We start from the raw sequence: 18,744 nt of genomic DNA on the forward strand, positions 1-18,744 counted from the left end.
ACTAAGTGACCAAATGGGATGGCACTAAACCCTTGTCAAGGGACACTTAAATCCCTGCTCTCATCCTAGATGCTTATCTGTTCATGACAACCGATGCACATTGATTGAACTTTGTGTTCCATCGTGGGGGATAGTGACAGAAATGTAGCCTGAAGTGTAGTAGAAAGAGTTCAAATGAAATGTTAAGAAATTTTCAAGTTTCTTCATGCTCATATTCTTCAAATGGTTATATCATAGTCAAAGTAATCGTATCAAAGTCAAAGGTAATTTTTTACTTTTTTCTTATTGGCCTTGGTGTTTAATGCTAGCCAAAGCGGTATCAAGGCAGGTAGCTTGACTTCAAAGGAATGAGGCTTACTATAAACTTGTTGACAACATTTCTTGAAGTAATTTTAGGAGTCCTTCTAAGAAGTGACTTCCAACATTGGTCCCTGCTTTTAAATTTTTTTAATTTCTTGCCCTTGAACTTCTATAGGCTACTCCAACTACCTATATAACCAATGTATTTTTCCACCCAAAAGCCTAAAGCATATATTTAGATTTATCTCACAAAATGAAGTGACTTGTAATCATATGAAAACATAAAAATTTTCTTAAACTTCATATAAGCTCAGAAGATCCTTCAAATGTCCATTAAACATTAATGATCATCATTTGCACATTAGCATAAAAATAAAGACTTCCACCGACTACTCTGAAAGGCACATGGTCCAAAGCTCCCATTTTAGTGCATTACACACTGAGGTAAATACACATTTTTCTTTTAAATTGTATTACTTTTAGATTACTTTGCAATATGCCACATATTATTCTGGAATGATGAGTAAAAGGCAATTGAAACCAAAAGATCAATGGCTGCTTTGCCATATCTGCCTCCCAATTTTGAGAGACAGGAAAACTTGAAAAGAAAAAAAAATAAGTTTCCATCTTCAAAGCCTGGCTTTAAAATGTCCAGGAAGTCAAAATTAACTAAAATACAATCTTCAAATAAACACTTGACACTTAAGGTGTCAGGAACTAAGGAAATAAGGGAATAATGTAATTGTCCCTGTCCTCAAATAGTCGCAAATCCAGGGAAAAATTAGATGCAGATGAAAGCAAAAGAGCTTTCAAAGCCCAGATGAGAAATCAGTGTCACTTCCCATTGGAAGTGTTTTCCTGATTAAAAGGTTGAAATGACTGTTCATCTCTATATACTCAGAGAAGCCTGTGCATTTATCTCAAAACAATGTACTCTGTGAACTCTTGGGGACACTTCCTTAATTATAATGTGAACCCCAAGGGCAGGGCTTAATAATATTTTGACTGCTAAGAGTGGCTTCTGGGAATCTGACATTTAGGTAAGATAGAGAAAATGCACCATCAGTGCTTATTGTGTGACAAACAAGGAAACGACTTCTGACACCAAAACTTCCCCTTACTGAATTAAGTGCCACTTTCTACTCTGTAGCTCCAAAAATATATGTAAGCACACACACCTCACACAAATAATCAGGTAAATCATACCAGAGTATAGCAAGGAACTCAGAGAAAAGCAATGTTTAACACGCCTCTAGTGACTAGTGAAGTTCTTATTTTCAAAACTGACAGGGCTAGCGATATTATAGTGCATGTAATGTTAGGTCTAATAAATTCAACGTATGCAGCCCTACAGGTAATAATTTGAAAGACAACAAAATCTCTTCAACAAAAATCTGTCCCTTTGGTTTTACCCTCTGAAGGATCTTTTTATAAAATAAATGCTGGCTGGTCAAGGGAAGCAAATTCTGTCATTCTCTCATGAATGAACTCATGTCAACTGCTAAGCAGATGAGCCACCAAGTAAGATTCTCAAGCAATGAATATAGATCAGGTGACTTTTGAATATCAAGACCCTGACGAGGGGGCACCTGGGTGGCTCAGTATCTGAGCCTCTGCCTTTGGCTCAGGTCATGATCCCAGGGTCCTGGGATTGAGTCCCACATTGGGGTCCCTACAGGAAGCCTGCTTCTCCCTCTGCCTCTGTCTCTGCCTCTCTCTCTCTCATGAAAGAGAGATGAGAAAAGCCCACAATATCAAGTCTCACCCAGCAAGCCAAGACACAATCAGGCCCCATGGCTTTGGGGATATAAGGGGATGAAGAGCTGAGGGATGGAGAGTTGACATTCAGAAACTTATTTATCTATCCAAGAAGTTATTTAAGAACTAGAAATGAAGAGAAACTACAATACTACATAAAACTTCAGTTATTTATAGCTTGTCCCAGCATCAAACCTGCCTCCTATTCTACAACATTTCTTTGCAACTAAGCAGACTCTTTGATAATCTAACCTTGCAATTAAAGAACATTTAAAAACATGTCCATACATTTTTGCTACAGAGCCTTGGCAACCCAAAAGAATTAATGCCCCCTTTCAGTAACTACCTAACAACAGAGAATAACTGAAAAGGATAGAGAATGTGTGCAGTACAAACTTCCTTTCTGTTTCATTCCCTTCTAACTGCTTGGTAGGAAGAGAACATTTCAAAATGGTAACATGAATTGACAGGTGGAAGTCACTATAATCAAGTTACTGATCCAAGTTTGGAAGTCATTATTAAAAAAACAAACAAACAGATTACGATGTTGAGAAACTCATTTGAAAGGCATGGGAAAAAAAAAAAGAAAAAGCAGGTTTAAGTCAGAAAATGATGAAAATTACTTCAGAGTAGGTATATTTTTACTCACATGAATTAAAATCTTAAATAAATACTCATATACACATTCATATCCTGAGCTCAATTTGGCAGACTGTTAAAGAGTGCCATCTGGGAACCAGATTCCTGAGAAATGACTTTACAGTATTGCTGCAAAATCAAGCATCCTTTTGAAGCTGCAGAGAACAGTTAAATCCTTAAAATATCATTTTGAGCCTCTTTTATTTTTCATGAGGGAAATAAGTTAACACTAATTTTGTTCCCAACTACTGTTCCTTCGCAACTAGTATGTGTAAAAAAAAATTAATTTCTGTACCCTCCATTTGATAGACATCTTTTCAAAACTGAAACATTTAAAGTTACACTTTATATCTAAAATATTAATACCCTAAATGGAAGAACAAGTCTGTACTAGAAAATTATTTTTCTCTGCATGCCTGAAATATTGTGTTCAAAAGCATGGCCATCCTGTAATTGTATTATGAACAGAATGCATCTAAGGAAGCACTAAAAACTGGATTGAAATGATAAGGGGGTAGAAAGAAAGAAACACATTTACAATCTGTTCAAATTTTCAGCTTAAAATTTCAATAAATAATTCATGAGAGCAATGGCTTAAATACTTGACTTTGTTTCTGAGTCAAATTGCTAAAAATATAAAATTAAAGCCATTAATATTCACTTTACCCTTCTGCCAACTTTGATTCCTCTAATCCAGGACAACCTCTGGACTACTCTGTTGAGCTGCTTTCTACAACAAGCAATTGCTCTGTGCTGTTTAATGACCAGATGCCACCCCAAAGACCACGACATTAGCTATAGGAGTGCTCCAGTGTGCTGGGCATGATGTTGTGGTCACTGTGCTGGCTCTGCTACAGGCCTTTCAAGGTGTGCAAAGACAGCTCCATAGGCGTCACACCACCTCTTCTCTGTGGATGTTTCTGAGTTCAGTATGAATATTTAGGAAATGGTTAATCAGGATCCCTGGGTGGCGCAGCGGTTTAGCGCCTGCCTTTGGCCCAGGGCGCGATCCTGGAGACCCGGGATCGAATCCCACCCACATTGGGCTCCCGGTGCATGGAGCCTGCTTCTCCCTCTGCCTGTGTCTCTGCCTCTCTCTCTTTCTCTCTCTCTCTCTCTCTCTCTGACTATCATAAATAAATAAATAAATAAAAATTTTTTTAAAAGGAAATGGTTAATCACAATGATGCCATTATTCATTGATATAGAAGCTAAATTTTATGGCCTCAATAAACATCTCAACTAGGGTAAATTCAACCTCAATCTGCCATTCATGAAGGTCAACTCACAAACGTGCTTTTCCTTTGGGGGAAAAAATAAGTGTCAAGATGGATCCTATTTATTAAAGTCAGGAATGTTAAAATTAAAAGTATCAACTGATATTTGAATCTATGCAGTCCCAAAATAAATGAATAATTCAAACGCACTTGGAAAAGTTCAAACTACTTCCTGTAGGAAGTAAAGTAATTGTTAGAAAATTTAGATCACATATTAATACATGTAACTGTAGAAATATAAAGAGTATCCTAGTTCTACTCGACCAGTGGAAATTTTTTATTGGAAGTTAAAGTGCAAATCTGTAATTGCTCGAAATTAGGTTTTTGTAGTTAAGGCCTGGATTGTTAAAATTATTGAATAGCAACAGCTGTCTTAATTGGTTGCGTCTGCTCCTGCCACTCGTGCCTACCACACAGGGTTCCCAGGCTCCATGTGCCATCCATGTTTTTGTTTTTGTTTTTGTTTTTAATCACTGCTGCCCTCTAACAAAAAATACCTCACTTTTGCCAGCATGGAGGTTTATCAACCCCCCTCTCCTATTTGCTTACAGTGTGCCATGCAAACATGCATGTTAGACCACACTTGCAACAGGTCTGTGAACTAGCAGTGAGCCCTGGAGAGCAATTCAAATAACTACTTTGCCCCATTTTTGCTAGGCTTAGTGTATGCAGATGAGCGAAATAATGTCAATGTACTGACACATTACTGCACACTCAAATTAGAATGAGCTTTCCCTTTTAAATGGGCAAACATACCAATGCAGAAATGCATACATTATTTTATTAATATAAGTAAAATTTACATTTTTAGCAGAACCTAAAGTCAGTTGGTAACCTTCATTTCCGCATGATGAGCTTGCTGGCAGAGCGGAAATAAGGAATTTTAAGTTTAAGTCAGGGTTTCTCAACCTCAGCGCTACTCATATGTGGGGTTGGAATATTCTTTGTTATGGGGACTATCCTGTTCATGAAAGGGTGTTTAGCAGCATTCCCGACCCACTAGATGCCAGTAGCATTCCCAGCCCAACTACATGGACAGAACTATCTCTAGACCTTGCCAAACGTCCATCAGGGGAACGAAACTGCTCCCAGTTGAAAACCACTGGTCTAACTAACCAACACCAAGTCCTCTAATCTACAATAATGATAGGACGAGATGTGACCTACAGAAGTCTCTGCATTACTAAGAAAACTAAAAGCTAAGAAATACATGCATATTGAGTAACCAATAATTTGCTTTCCTGTAAACCTGCTTCCCTTTATACAAATGCAATCTCAGGCCAGGAGAGCTGTGGCCAACATTTTTAAAGAAGCCATTCGTCAGCCTCCTCGGGTCTCGTAAGCGGGAGGCTCCCAGGCCCCCGTTGCAGCAGCCCCTGGCTGGCTGCGGGCGCTCTCTGGTCCAACAGGACAGAGTCATCAGGGGAAGTGCTCCGAAGCCGAGTCAAGGCTCTCGGGCGTTCCTGCTGGTACTACCTAGGGCACACCTTTACGGACTTGTGCTTTTCCCTGAAACAAGTTGTTCTGCATACTTCCTACTACAGATCTCACTACGTGACCTCCCAGTTTCAGTTTGCCAGTGATTTAATTTCACTCGGGGCTGAGCCCAGGTACAGAGTTTTTTTCCTAAACACCTTAGACCTAACATCTCATGAAGCCAGCTCCAGGCAAGTTTTGCTGAGAGCATTCTTGGAATTAGAAGCCAAAGGAACATGTTTTGCCTCATGGGTAGTCTACTCAAACATCTGCTACAGAGTTTCAAAACAGTACAGCGGGGGTGGGGGGGGTGGAGGGGAAACTTTTCCTTAAGTTGTCGCTGTTCATTAAGAATAAAGCATTTTCTAAGTGAAAACTTTATTTGCCCATCAGATAAGTCTTGAGAGAAGGCTGATTAGGAAAAATAAAACAAATACATCTGTGCAGTTATTTTTCATGGATATCAAGCATGACCTCACAATACTGCAGAAGTAAACATGCCATTTTGGTGATGAAACTGAGGAACAAACTATCTTCCAATTAATGAGAAATGCAGACAGACCCATCCTTGCTATGCACTTATCAAGGCTGTATAGTTTAGAAATGCTAATTCAACAGAACTGGAAGCATGTAAGTTCAAAATGGCTTGTTCATTTAAAAATATATATTGTTAGGCTTAGAAAAGATGAATTGTATCTGGGCTTTTAGGTTTCACTACTAAAGGACCATGTGTACTATGACACATACAGGGTTATTTTCCTTAGGAAAAATAATTGACCATTTTTAAGGTTTTACCATCAATTCTTAAATAGCTTTTAAAGCTATTACAACAGAGATATCAGCCATAAAAACCAAATCTTTGTCTAAAATGATAAGAACTAATTTTTTCCATTTCTATTATTTCCACAGCTAGGATACTGTATTTATTCTCTCCTTTCGAAAAATGTTAATTAGCTTTAAGAGCCATGAGGAAGAGGTAGTCATTATTACAAAATCAAATCATTTTCCTGTCACGATTATCTGGTAACACGACTTTATCCTGATCTACTGAAAAGCAAATTAGATTTTAATAGATTTATAGGGGGGGGGGGGGAACAATCTCACGGGAGCTTAAAACCAGATTTTCTGAAACCATATACTCCTACATGACACCATTTTCCATCTAAAACACAACAGAAACACCTGCGCACATTTTCACCCCCCACTTTCATTTTCTCATTCATACTATTAAAATAGTGAAAAACAGTTCATCTTTAGAAATTATCCACAATTGACAAGGTCATTAGCATTCCATGTTGGTGCCAGGCATTGATGCCTTCCAAATTACAAAAGAAAGTCCCTTTAACTACTGTCCCAGCCTCATTTTTGTTAGCATGTCTTAATTCCAAATACATAAAGACCATGTGAAAATAATTCTTTTTACTCTACAAACTATAATATAACCTCTCAATTCACTTTATGAGTATAATATGCATCCTCACCATTAGCAACCAAACATTAGCATGTTGGACAAGCATTAAAATATAAACTACTATTTTAGTTAGTGTAGAGATTTAAAGTAACAACATGCCATGGTCTCAATTACAGACAGCTTCACATTCACAGTCCCTAAGCAATTTTTAAAATAATCAGTTTTGGATTCAGAACAGAGGACAACAGAGAAACGATTTTTCAGGAATCATAAAATCTCAGAAATTCTTTGCACTTCAGCCACAAGCCCGAAGCTTAAAAAATATATAACAAACAGTGAAACTTACCTGACAGTGACTCGGTTGGATAAATCCTGTAGATCCCCAGGATGGAAAAGCTGGGCTTCTTTCAATCCAATCTGTTCACAAGCTTTCAAAAAAACGTTTATATTATCCTGTGAAAAGAAGTGGAAAGTGATTCCTTAGCTGAGCTCTCTCTCAAACAAAGGGTACAAATTTTTATGATAGAACTTCTGGCTTCAAAGTCCAATCACAGCCAGCAAAAAAGGAGGCAGCGAGACCAGTGCATACATTTTTTTTAATTACATGGGCATGTATAGCCTTTCGGTTTTGCAGAGCACAAACGGTAGCGCTAGCTTATGCCTGGGCATACGCTGTTCTGTGATCTTTGTGACCGGCACGTTAAACATTACCTGTTACAGGACAAGTGCCTAGCCACTGAGCAGTAATCTACACTTTGATGTCAGCTCTGCTCTGCAAACAAACGCCCTCTTCCCAGCTTTGCACGACAAGCCTCACCTCTCCTCTTTAAAAATAACTCCAGCTACTGACATTCACCCACCCAGAAACTGTTGGCAGGGAAGAAACAGGAGGAGGAACATTCTGTTTCTGTGATTACAAATTACAGAACGACTGTGGAATACCACACCTGGAATCTGGGTTCGGTTGCTGAGCTGGCTCTTGATAGACAGGGAAACCATAATATAGGACCCAGGAGAAGCCTAACGTTCATTGGCTAAATCACATAGTTTAGGTGTGGTACATTATTCACGCCCTGCACCTGCCTCAGAAACCGCCTTCAAAAAATGAAACTCTACGTTGTCCTCATAGCTTATTTCAAAAACCAAAATCCTCCTCTCACAAACCAGTGCTTTTCATTCCTGTAAACTACTGCCCAAACACTGGCTGCTACAGACACACATTTGGTGAGCAGATAGATTCAGCTTGAGCTTCCCTCTTCTCCTTTACCAAGTTGAGTGGGTGAAGATCATATGGGGACTCCTTACCTTCTCTGTTAGGACTCTCAGGGAAGAGATGACCTGCTACAATGCCAACACACGTGCAGCCACTTACACACGTTGGCACCACCACATCTGTAGTGAGAGAGGGCCTCCCTGAACTCTCACCTCCCTAATGGCTGGCAGTGAGGAATCAAAAGACAACCTGCCACTTGGAGAAAGATGATTACTCTTTTCTCATATTGAGAAGCTAATCCCCACAAGAAAAGCCAAGGTAGCCCAACAGAGTAGGAGTGAATGACAGAGAAGCAAGGATGAAGAGGGTAAATTCAACAGCATGGACTCTTGGGAGAGTGAGAGGGTTTAGGGAAAGAGTAATAAGCAAATGTATGGCAAGAGAAAACCAATACTGACTACTAGGGACTCATGGACATTCAAAACAAAATATTCAGAGATGGGAAGTTATTCTAGTATACTTTCAGTAAAAGGCAGTATGAACTACCTAGCTGAAAGTTGATCCATGACCCTTTTAATTTTTTCTTCTAAAATTTATTTAAATTCAAGTTAATTAACATATAGTATAGTACTGGTTTCAGAAGTTGAATTTAGTGAGTCATCACTTATATACAGCACCTAGTGCTAATCCCAACAAGCACCCTCCTTAATGCCCATCACCAATTTAGCCCATGCCCTCACCCACCTCCCCTCCACCAACCCTCAGTTTGTTTTCTATAGTTAAGAATCTTATGGTTTGTCTCCCTCTCTTTTTTTATTTTATTTTTCTTTCCCTTCCCATATGTTGTTCTCAAATTCCACATGAGTGAAATCATATGGTATTTATGTTTCTCTGACTTATCTGACATATACTCTAGTTCTACCCATGTCATTGCAAATGGCAAGGTTTCATTCTTTTGATGGCTGAGTAATATTCCATTGTATATATATACCACATCTTCTTTATCCATTCATCAGTTGATGAACATTGGGGCTCTTTCCATAATTTGGCTATTGTGGAATCCAAAATTATTTTAATGAAAGATTAAAAGAATTTATAAGTCAAAAGTTGAACAACTCAGTGAAAGGTGTTCAATCTGACTTAGTGGGAAAAAGAAGGGGAATAACATATTGGCAAAATTCCAGCAGCAAAAGTGATCATTTTGTTAAGCTCACATATTTTTGAAAACCTATACTATCTCACAACTCAATGATTTAAATTAAAGGTTCTAAAACTGGCCTTCAGAGAAGCAGACAAGAACAAATGGCTTGGTGCCCTAGCACCCCAAATCCTACAGGAAGAAAAGCACATTTCTGAAGAGGAAGAATAAACCATTAGAAGTCTTCCCACCAAAAAGAAAAAGGAAGGAAGGAAGGAAGGAAGGGAGGGAGGGAGGGAGGGAGGGAAGGAGGGAGGGATTAAGTCTGTCTCCCCACAAAATCAATTTGGTTCTGAATGTTTAAAATATTATAAAATAGGGTTGGGTGGCTCAGGGCGTGATCCTGGAGTTCCAGGATCCTGGAGTTCCAGGATTGAGTCCCACATCAGGCTCCCTACACAGAGCCTGCTTCTCCCTCTGCCTGTGTCTCTGCCTCTCTCTGTGTCTCTCATGAATAAATAAATAAAATCTTTTTAAAAATTTAAAAATTAAACATTATGACAAAGTTAAACTGAAAGTAAACCTATTGAATTGACAGCCAAAATAATTATTCATGTGTTTTCTAAAACCATAACAGCACTTATCCAGTTGATAAATATGTACCTATTGATAAAATAAAGCCAAATATGCCTCAAAACCTCAAATAGGTGGCTATTTCAAATCTAAAGTGATTATAGTTCAAAAGAGACAATTTTAAAAAAAGATTATGATGAAATTCTAGTTTTAAATAAAGCCTTTAAAAAGCAGAGTTTCTTTTAGAGTTCAATGATGCTCAAACTTAAAACAAACTTCACAAACAAGGCCCCACACAGCCTATGCAGCAGAAACAAGTTGTATTAAGATCAGAACTGCAACCTAAATCCTGCTTATTGGACTCCAGCCCACTGGTAATTTCTTTTTTGCAATTTCAAAAGACCTAGGCAGAAAGTTGCCTAAGGGGAGATACAAGACTATAAAATAAAATTTTAATGTCTGTTGGAACACCAAGAAGCCACACCCACTCAACATATTAAAAGAGAAGCAGTTAGTCTTCATTAATGGGATCAATTTCACTTGCTACTAGCAAAGATAAAGTTAAAACATAGGACAAATATGAAACATCTTCTGATTAGACTGTTAGCCAGGACTCCAAGTTAGCTCTGCCACTCATCAGTTGTGTGGCTTTGAGAAAATTAATTAGCCTTTCTGGCCCCATTTTCCTCCTCTGTGAAATGAGTAGTTTCTGGATCTGTACCCCATATTCCCTAGGGCACACACCTCTGTGCAAGAGGAGGGAAGCCCAGACCTCCCTAACCCAACCCTTAATACTTAAGTAAGCCTCTACAATTCCTGTACCCCGAGGACCAAAAGTGGCTTCACAACAACAAAACAAAATGAGGATCCCAGATCTGCAATAGCTCCTTCCAGTGTTATTTATCTAGGACATGAATAAAAGCAGACACTATATAAACAGACAAGGCAGGATGGCTTAAGATTTTCATATTCTCCCCCAAGCCCTCTACACTCCTTAGCCTAGAATCAATTACAAGGGTAATCATAAGAGGTGTAAGGGGCAAGGGTAAATTAAAGAGAGATTAGTGAACCAGGAAGAGTATTTCCTAACAACTGAGGAAAGATGAGTTATCCACAAAAATTTACCAACATCCCCAGGTTTATATTAGTCTACTGTGGCACCTCTATTGATTATCTACCACTACATAGCTAGTTATCCCAAAATTTAGCAGCTTAAAACAATAGACATGTATGATTTCACAGTTTTTGACGGTTAGGAATTCAGGAGTAACCCACATTGGATGGTTCTGACTTAGAGGTCTCTGAGCAGGTTGTAGATGTCAGGCCAGACGGCAATCACCTGTAGATCCTCCTGGGGCTTGAAGGAGCAAGCCCTCTCCAAGGTGGCACACTCATAGCTGGCATGTTGGGGCTGGTTATTGGCAGGAAGCCTCAGTTCTTTACCAAATAGACATCTCCATTAGGCTGCCTGACAGAGTGAACATTCCAAATGCAAGCATGATGGCAGCTGTAGTATCTCACGGCCTAAGTTTCAAGTCATCATTATTTCCTCAGTATCCTGCTGGTGACATAGGTCAGCCCTATTCAATATAAGGAGGACTGCACAAGAACATAAATAGGAAGTGGGATCACTGGGGACCACGCACCACAGTTCACTCTTTAGACCCAGTGATTCACGTCACTCCCTCATGGAATATACACTAACCCTTTCCCCCAAAGTCCTGGAAATGCTCACCCCTTTGCCAGATGAGCTCAAAGTTTAGAATCTCACCTAAACCAGATCCAAGGGACATCTGGGTGGTTTAGTGATTCAGTGTCTGCCTTTGGCTTAGGGTGTGATCCCAGGGTCCTGGGATCAAGTATCACATCAGGCTCCCTACAGGGAGCCTGCTTCCCCCATGTCTCTGCCTCTCTCTGTGTGTCTCTCATGAATAAACAAATACATTTTTTTAAATAAAATTTTAAAAAATCAGATCCAAGTTTATATAAAGATCCCCATGTGTAGATCCTTAAGGATAGCCCTCAGACATAGTTCCTTTCAACCTAAATGTCCGTGAACTAAAGTGACAAGTTACCTATACCCTACACCCCTAACATACAGTGGTGCAGGGTAGCCTCTAGACATATTCTAGTTCAAAGTGTGGAGAAATTAAGGTACACAGGTATCACCAAGCCACAGAAACTCTGTAAGGCATAGAATGATAGGTCTTTCATTAGGATTCAAGGCCAGCAAACACCTCATGGGTTTTTCCTTCATCCTCTGGACTCTTGATTCTACCTTAAAATCATCTTTTACTTCCTTGAAAAGTAGCTTGTGTTTGTAGGTATGTAGCTTTTTCAGTCTGCTTCCTGCCTATAAAAGTTTGGGGAACTAAAGGTCTTTTAATTTTGTAATCCTCTATCCTTTTCAGTCTACTATTACAGTGCTTCAGCAAATACGCTTCTCTCAGTACTATAAGTCTTTTATGAATTTTATTGAACTTACTCTCATTAGATAAAAGCCACACCCACAAATCCCTTCAAGAGAAGCCCTTAGCCATCTTGGTATGCCGAGATGACAGACGGACATCACCTTTATGCTTCTTAGAAGCCCTACTGCTTGACAAGACAGACTTCCAAGGTACTACTTGGATCTTTCCAAGATCTTAGAGGATTTTACAGCCACACCCTCAGCTTCACTTTCAGACCTTGTTTTCCTGCCAGGGCATTGAATTTGATCTTTCCCTGAAAGCCATTTCTCAATTCTAGCATCATTTGCTGACTAAAAAGGCAGACAATTTTGAAAATCAGCAATTCCTGTGCCCCTCTTGTTTATCAGGGTATCCTTTTCTGTCTCATATTTTACTATCACCAGCAAGAGGAAGCCAGGCAGCACTTTGGCACACCATCTGGAAGTCTCAGCTAGAACATCTAATTAGATACAATGTTGAGGTACAAGGTAGTATCAGGAGGTAATCATTGGGACCACTGTAGAAGTTGGCTACAACACTTAGAATGCAAAATAGTTATCAATTTGGAGAAGATAAACTGTTTTTAGAAATGTTGAGTTTCAGACATCCACATCAAGATGTTCAACTAATGGTAAATTGGGTTTGGAACGCATGAGAAGTATTTGAACTTAAATATTGGTTTGGGGAAATCAAGCACACATTGGTAGTAACTGAAATGAAGGATGTGGATGAGCCCTCTTAGGAAAAGCAAAACAAAAGAAGGATTCACAATCAGACACCAATATTTAACAGATAGCTTAAAAACAAAAGAAAAAACACCTAGCAACCAGAGAAATCAGAGGAAAAGCAAAACTGCAAAATGTTATGGAAAACAAGGGAAAAGAAGACAGAAGAGTGGCATGCTACAAAAAACTTCATCAAAGATGAAAACTGTTCAAAGAATTTGACAATCAAACAGAATCTTTAGCGAGTATAAACTCCAGGGTGTTAAGGAGTAAGTAAGTGACAAAGATCGGCCATTTACTACAGTGTAAATACTACCCCAAATGCTGAAGCTTTCTTCTCATTGCCCCCTATTTTATATCCTACTAGAGATTCCCTTCACTCCTTCCAAAGCTGCCATCTCTGGCCCCTCCAATGTTAGGATGCTCTGATTCTGAAAGGACATGTGATGGAGAGAGCAGTTCCCACTCTCATTCTCTGTCCCCGAATGTAGGACCATGTTTCTACTTCCTCCCAACACTTTCTGGTTGTAAACAAAAACACAATTATTCATTTCTATGGGGTCTTAACTTCTGTCTCCATGATACAGCCTAAAGAGAGTCATAAGAAGGATTGAGGCCAACATGAATATTCTAACACTAGACCCAGAGGTAATATGGGTCTTTTGCAACATGAACCCTTTCAGAGCTTTTCATCCCACTTTCCTCCCAAAAGCACTTACCCAATAACATAGTCTCATGTCACTTCAGCAGATTGCTAGTCTCTTATCAGGGATGGAAGCAGTTGAGGAAAGTATCAGGGGCCCAGAGTTGAATTAATATATTTTAGCAAACTCCAATCAGTTGATATTAGGGCCCTCCCATTTTGTTATCTCTTTCTCCTCATCCCATACCTCCATTTCTCCCATTGCACTTTACTAAAAGGTGCTAAGAATATACCCCCAAAGAACTGAAGAGTTTCCCAAACAAGGACACGTACAGGCACATCATAGTGGCACTATTCACAAGAGTCAAAAGATAGAAACACACAAAACATGTACATTAATAGAAATGGATAAAACAAATTGGAATATATTCATATAATGACATATTATTCACCCATTAAACAAATGAAGTACTGATACTTTCTACAGCACGGATGGAGAATGGACTTCCAAAACACTATGCTAAGTAAAAGCTAAACACACAAATGTTACATATTCCATTTATATGAAATATCCAGAATAGATAAATCCTTAAAGACAGAATGCAGATTTGTGGCTGAGAGAAGTCTGGGGAGGAAGAGGATGAAATAGAAGGCAACCTAATAGGTAAGGGGTTTAACTTGGGAGTGATGGAAATGTTTGGTGCCTGCACAACACTGTGAACATACTACATGCCACTGAATTGTTCACCGTAAAATGGCTAATTTTGTTATATGAATTCACCTCCATAAATTATTTTTTGAAGGTGTCTTCTATAATGTGCTTAAAAATGTAAATGTCCTTTAAAGTGCTGATTCATTTATGTATCTCATTTGCATAAATGGCATTGAGGTCTACATCTTTCTCTTACGCATTTAACCATTCTGTTACACAAAAGTCTAAATCTTCACTAAAACTCTATGCTGGGGATCGATCCCTGGGTGGCTCAGCGGTTTAGCACCTGCCTTTGGCCCAGGGCACGGTCCTGGAGTCCCAGGATCGAGTCCCACGTCGGGCTCCCTGCGTGGAGCCTGCTTCTCCCTCTGCCTGGGTCTCTGCCTGTGTCTCTGCCTCTCTCTCTAGCATGAATAAATAAATAAATCTTTAAAAAAAAAATTCTATGCTATTCCTCCCTAGGCTCTTATGCTGACCAAAGTCATTTTCATTTTTTACTTGGAGAAAATTTTTAAATGTTTCTTTTATGTATTTTTCTTAAATTTTTCTTTAATGATATAATTTCAAGACTTCCAACTTACAGAGGGAATACTTGTTATCAAGATACTTTAATGTCACAACAAATGAGGAATGTCTATTCAAAATAACAAACCAGTTAGACTCACTTCTGCAAAAATTTCCTGAGTGTAGAGGGCCAAGAGCATTCATCAATAAAAATGAGTTATTTAAATAAATACAAGGAGATTTATTACAGAAGCCCTAAATAAGATCAAAATCCTAACTAATTCTGAAAAAGAGAGTAAAAACATGCTCAGAGCTGTAACTGTACCTTATAGGCAAACAAGGGCCATACAGTAACCACCTTAAACCAAAGCTGCCAGAATGACATCACCTGGAAGTGTTCCCATCAATGAACCAAATGTTCCTCATGTGCTCACTTTTGCCTATTACTCCCAGTAAGTTTCTATGCCTACTTTAAGCAAGATTTTTTGATTAAAAAAGAGGGCACATTATCCAATTCCTCTGAACTGAGCACATGATAATGCAGATCAATTTATCCAACAGCAAGAGATTTGGTGACCTCAATTCCTTTTCTATTTACAATTTAGCACCAAAGCCCCTCCCTGTCTCCTGTCCCTTAGAGTTAACAGTGACAAAAGTTAGAAAGTATAAGCCAACAATCAAGAGGTTGTAAGCACTGTTTGAGGCAGAGAAACCAAATTAAGTCTCTATATTAGACTAAGAGTCTCTAATCAGCCACATCAGACTCTCCAGAGAGAGCACTCAATCACCACAAAGGTGATGCTCATGCACACAACTAGGCAACTGCTGGCCCAGCTTCTTGGTACTTGACATGGGGTCCACACACCATCAGCATCACTTGGGAGCCTGTAAGAAATGCAGACTCAAGCTCCACCCTAGACCCAACGCAATCAGAATCTACATTCTAAGAAAATCCTCCAGGTGGTTTGAGTCTTTGTAGACATAGTGTTCTGGAAAATAACAAAATAAGGAAAATATTTCTGACTAGGATTTACAGCAGTGTTTCTCCTTAGTATGAACACCAATCACCTAGGGATTATGGAGCTCACCATTAGGTCATCACCAAAAGTACTCAAATCCCATTCTTCTGATACATTGTGACCATTCAAAATTATTTTAAAGCAATTCCCTAGCATGGGAATGATTACAATACACCCAAATTATAATCATTTTAATTATATAGTTTCCATTAAGGAAGTAGTGTGGTTGCAATTTTGATCAGTGGCACTAGTTTTATTATTAGAGACTTCATCTTCTATTTTAAGGCTTAGTGAATAAATGTAAGCATGTGCTAATTACAATACACAGGTAAACAGATCCAACTTCAATAGTTACTTGTGATAAAAGTACACAGCATATATTTCTTCAGTTCTTCTCTGCAAAGAGCCTCAGTCACGTGCTGCTAGCAAAGGATTTGAGGACAAGGAGAGCAGTCAAGTTTTGTCACATGTGACAACAGGAGTAGGAACCAACTAGGAATGTTTAAAGGGAATTGCCAAGCGACATTGAGGGCCCAGAGGATTAAACATGATAAATCACCAAGTGGCTGGCAGGCTTTTCTCCAGCGTTGCTTGGCAGAGTAGGAGTAAAACCCATACCAAGAGGGTTGAGCAGAACAGAGCACTGGCGAGCTAGGGTGGTGGAAGGTCAAAGGCATGAGGGCTGTGCTCTAGTAAAAGGCTAGTTACTGAGATGCTTAATCAACTTGGGTTACAATGAACCACACAGAAGCAGTGACAGGCTTTGTCAAACCACAGCATGGACTAAGGTACAGTCTTCCGTGGTGTTCAAATTAAACTTCACGTCAAAAATGAAGGAGTTCTAAAACTTACTCTTGAAAGAAAGGAGGAAAGGAACGAAAGAAAGGGGGAAGGGAGGGAAGAGGGAAGGGACACAAAATATTGAAATAGAGGCCTAAGAAGTTCTGAGACCAGACTGCTGGTGGCCAAAAGTGGGTAGACAAAAAGGGAATAAAAGAAAAAAAAGTTTTGTCATCAAATTACCCATGTCCTCCATTCTGAACGAAAACAAATACGTAATTGCTTAGTGAAACATGTCATGATGATGCCAAAACACATTTCATGAAGCAGTAGAGCACATTTAATGAAGGAGAACAGCACAGTAAAGCTTTAGAGCTCGCTGGAAATTCACACTCCTTCCGTGCAACTGTTCCCACCCCCTTTCCGAGAGTCACTTTTACAGGTGATATGTCTTGATCGTCAGGCCTTGTCTGAGCCTTTCCAGCCCCAGGGACTCCTTGCTTTATGAGGCTGACTCACTTTTAGTCATTTCTATGTCAAAAAAGTCCAAAGACTCCCTCACTATAATTGTAAAACACTGATCCTAAATCTGCCTACTTAATGGGAACTAAATCTCATCTTTCTCTCACAAGAGCTGCTTAGCTTAGCTACTTAGCTCTCCACCTCACACATGCCACACGCCTACAAGCCACCCCCAACCTCACATCTCCTCTTCATATACCCCCGGTTTTCTCGGTTCTCCTGTCATCCCAACTGGCCCTCCTCTGAATCAGCTGATTTTCTCAAGCTGGCATCCATGGAGTTCTTACCCTCTGCCAGGCAGCATGCTGAGGCACTTTATACAAACTATCTCCAATTCACACTATAAAAGCTTATGAAGTCTTATTGTTCCTATTTTACACGTGAGTGAACTGAGGCCTAAGAGGTGCAAAAGTGACCCGAGCGAGGTTGTCCAGGAAGCAGTGGAGCTAGGACTCAAATGGAGCTGCTCCAGTTCCAGAGTCTGTGCTCTTCACCACTAGATTCGTTTTCACCACAAGTGAAACAAATCACCACTCGTCAGTGGCTGAAAACAAGACAAGTTTATTATCTTCCAGCTCTGGAGGTCGGAAGTCCCAAATCAGTCTCCCTGGGTTAAAATCAAGGTGTTGGCAGGGCTATGTTTCTTCTGGAGGCTCTAGAAGAAAATCCATTTCTTTCTTCTTTTCCATTTGCTAGAGGCCTCTTCCCTCCACCCTCAAAACCAGCAGCATCAACCTCAGTCTCTATCACACCATCCAATCCTCACTCTCTCTTCCACTTATGAGGACTCTCGGGATGATACTAGGCCCACCTGGATAATCCTGGAACTTCTCCCCATCTCAAAGTCAACTTTTTGGCACCTCAATTTTCCCTGGAACCCAATGTTCCCCCGCCTTACAACACATTGACTGGTTCCTGAATTAGAGCGTGAATATCGTTGGGTGCCATTCTGCCTGTGACAACCATCATACTTCCTTACAGATAGGTTCCTGTTTGCTAGGTCCTCTCTTCCCAAAATGAAACATCTGTAGCTAAGATAGGACTCCAGATGTGGTCAATTACAAGTCATCACTTGATGGGTCACTAACCAGGGTCCTCTTGCAAAAGGAGAGTAACAGTGATTTTGAAGATTTACTGAGGAAATAGATATGTAATTGGCAGTTTCTGGGATATAGCAAGTGGTCAGTAAATGGACATTACTTCTCTTGTTATAGGACACAGGTACTTCGCATTGTGGCATCTCTATCATACAGTTGAGATGTGAGATAACAATAACCAGTTCACAATGACATCACAGTTTGCAAAAAGATGACCTGTGCATTTTAATGGGCCAGGAGGCTAGTGAAATTTGGAATAAGAATAAAGTGGATATAAAGAATCTGAAATGAAAATCATGTGATTTTTGTAAAGTTATAAAATGCCTAAGTTTGCAGATAATATAAAATGGCTGGACTCTTATGACTCTAGGCCATTTTAAATTGCAGATTTCTATATTCAGTACATTAACTATGCCTTATTTTTCCAACATCCACAAAGAGGACCAGATACATTTCCCATGTTTTTATTTCATCTTTTTTTTTTTTTTAATGAAAATAGTTCAAGTA

General features: G+C 39.4%; 1 protein-coding gene across 40 annotated transcripts in view; it reads right to left on the reverse strand.

Annotated features, from left to right (window-relative positions):
* LMO7 (LIM domain 7) overlaps positions 1-18,744 on the reverse strand; it is a 197,460-nt gene that overhangs the window by 85,757 nt on the left and 92,959 nt on the right. For 32 of the 40 annotated variants that reach the window (XM_072782765.1, XM_072782754.1, XM_072782760.1 and 29 more), the window contains exon 5: positions 7,208-7,314. In XM_072782765.1, coding sequence (XP_072638866.1) covers positions 7,208-7,314 — 107 coding nt within the window. Of the gene's footprint in view, positions 1-7,207; positions 7,315-7,450; positions 7,694-7,808; positions 7,908-18,744 lie in introns of those variants that run through there. The other 8 variants (XM_072782749.1, XM_072782746.1, XM_072782742.1 and 5 more) reach the window with 3 other exon arrangements.

Source organism: Canis lupus, chromosome 17 (genome assembly GCF_048164855.1).
Source record: "Canis lupus baileyi chromosome 17, mCanLup2.hap1, whole genome shotgun sequence".
Lineage (NCBI taxonomy): Eukaryota > Metazoa > Chordata > Mammalia > Carnivora > Canidae > Canis > Canis lupus.